General features: G+C 39.4%; 1 protein-coding gene across 1 annotated transcript; it reads left to right on the top strand.

Annotated features, from left to right (window-relative positions):
* Positions 1–226: 226 nt before the first annotated feature.
* LOC106321657 lies at positions 227–1,965 on the top strand (the record flags this gene model as incomplete). Its single annotated transcript, XM_013759900.1, has 5 exons — positions 227–282; positions 350–691; positions 948–1,010; positions 1,092–1,730; positions 1,900–1,965. Coding segments are annotated over exons 2-5 (1,095 nt in total), but the record flags the coding sequence as incomplete, so codon positions are not given.
* Between the last annotated feature and the right edge of the window lie 20 nt (positions 1,966–1,985).

The following is a 1,985-nucleotide window of genomic DNA, read 5'->3' as shown; positions in this document are numbered from 1 at the left end:
TTTTTTCCATAGCTAAAATCTTTTAAAACATTTTTTTCACTATTCAAATCATTAAATTTTTGCATAAAAATCGTCAAATAAAATTAAGAAATAAAATTATTTTCTACTTAAAATGGCAAGGTAGTAAATAGTATTTTTTTTCCCAGGGTCTATCTATCTATATATATATACACACATATGGAATCTCTTTGTAAACCCCAAAAGTAAAGAAAGTAATCTCTCTATATAAAATTCGAGTTTTGAGAGGTGGTGAGATAAAAGATTACGTTCATTTCGAAGAAGGTGTGTGTATACATACTACACGTTCTATCATATCTTAATAATTTTCTACATTCTCTTATTTACACAGGGAGGAGGAAGAAAGATGGTGTGGTCTCGGAGGTCCGCTCAGGTGTCCCCGGGTGACGACGAAGAGAAAATTGTACGGGAGACGAGGTCTCAGGGACAGAACTCAAGGAGACTTGAGGAAACAATGGAGGGAAAGAGGAGGAAGCGTAAGATGGTGAGGCTGTACGAAGAGTCTGACGGCGACGAGGAAGAGAAGGAGAAAAATGACGAGGATGAGAAGGAAGGAGGAGAGAAGCTCCATGGGGCGAAACCGGTTGGTGAGCCGGTTAAAGTTAGGGGTAAAGGCAAAGGGAGAAGAACCCATTACAGGCAGTTCGAGCACGGCGGTTACAGATACCAACTGGTGAGTTGTGTCGACTAGATTGATGCATTATTATGGGTTTCGAGTGCACCTTGTTTAATTACTTGTTGGTTATTGCATCGTTGAATCTAGGGTTTTGAAGGAACTTTGATTTCTGTGTGAGAATGTATTAGTCATAGCTGCTCTTTTTATTTGGTTTAGAGACTGGGTGTTTTTCTTATTACATCATCCTTTCCCTTTGCACCTGAATGCTTAGAGGCCATTTGCATCTCTGACATTCATTTAATTTCTTGCACAGGAGGATTCGGTGCTCTTGTATCAAGAAGACAATAGTCTAAAGCCTTATGTTGCCATTATCAAGGTACTTGTGTACGTGCTGCCGAATGTTTTATATATGCTTACCAGTTCTTCCAAGTAAGACTTTAGTTCTTTTTTTTGGTAGGATATTACCCAAAAAAAAGATGGACGCATGATGATTCTGGGACAGTGGTTTTATCGTCGAGAAGAAGCAAAGAAAAAGGGTGGTGGAAACTGGGAAGCAAATGATACACGAGAACTGTTCTACAGTTTCCATTTTGATGAGGCCCCCGCAGAATCTGTGATGCATAGATGTGTGGTGTATTTTGTTCCAGCTCATAAGCAACTTCCGAAACGCAGAGATAACCCTGGTTTTATCGTGCAAAAGGTGTATGATACCGATGAAAAGACGCTGTGGGAATTGACTGATAAGGTTTATGAAGTTTCAAAACAACATGAAATTGACCTCCTTGTGGAAAAGTCAATGTCGAGACTGGGTGATCTTCCTGACCTTGAAACTGAGGAACGTGTAGAGATGGCTAAAAGATCTTCCCGGAAAGTAAACATACCTCCTGTTGATGTTAGAAAGGAGGAAGATGAGTACCATTTGATCCTACGCAAGTTTGATTCACTAACAGGTGATGCTCATCGTAACAAATGTTTAGCTAAGCTTCTGAAAGCAGTCCACAACATATGCTCCAACGCTGGTGATGAAGGAAATTTGGGTTCAGCTGGATCCCATCTTGAACAGGCTGAGAATGGATCTCACGATAATCCGTTAAAGGTCTTAAACTAAACTTTTATATCCTTTTGATCAAAGTGTCTCTTTTCATACACTCACCTTTCATATTTGTTCCTGCCAAAAATTTTACCAAATAACATTCTGATAATCTGAAATGTATCAAGAATTCATTAGTTGCTGGAATAACCCTTTTGTTTAAACTGCTTGACAGAATGAGAGTTTTCTCTGGCCAGATGGTGCTGTTCCTCGGGTTTGTGCTCTTGAGTTGGCTTTACATGTTTCTCTTGCATCGGATTA

This window comes from Brassica oleracea, unplaced genomic scaffold, assembly GCF_000695525.1.
Source record: "Brassica oleracea var. oleracea cultivar TO1000 unplaced genomic scaffold, BOL UnpScaffold02313, whole genome shotgun sequence".
Taxonomy (NCBI): domain Eukaryota; kingdom Viridiplantae; phylum Streptophyta; class Magnoliopsida; order Brassicales; family Brassicaceae; genus Brassica; species Brassica oleracea.
Note: the sequence above shows the minus strand (reverse complement) of the source record. Positions and strands in the feature narration are given on the sequence as shown.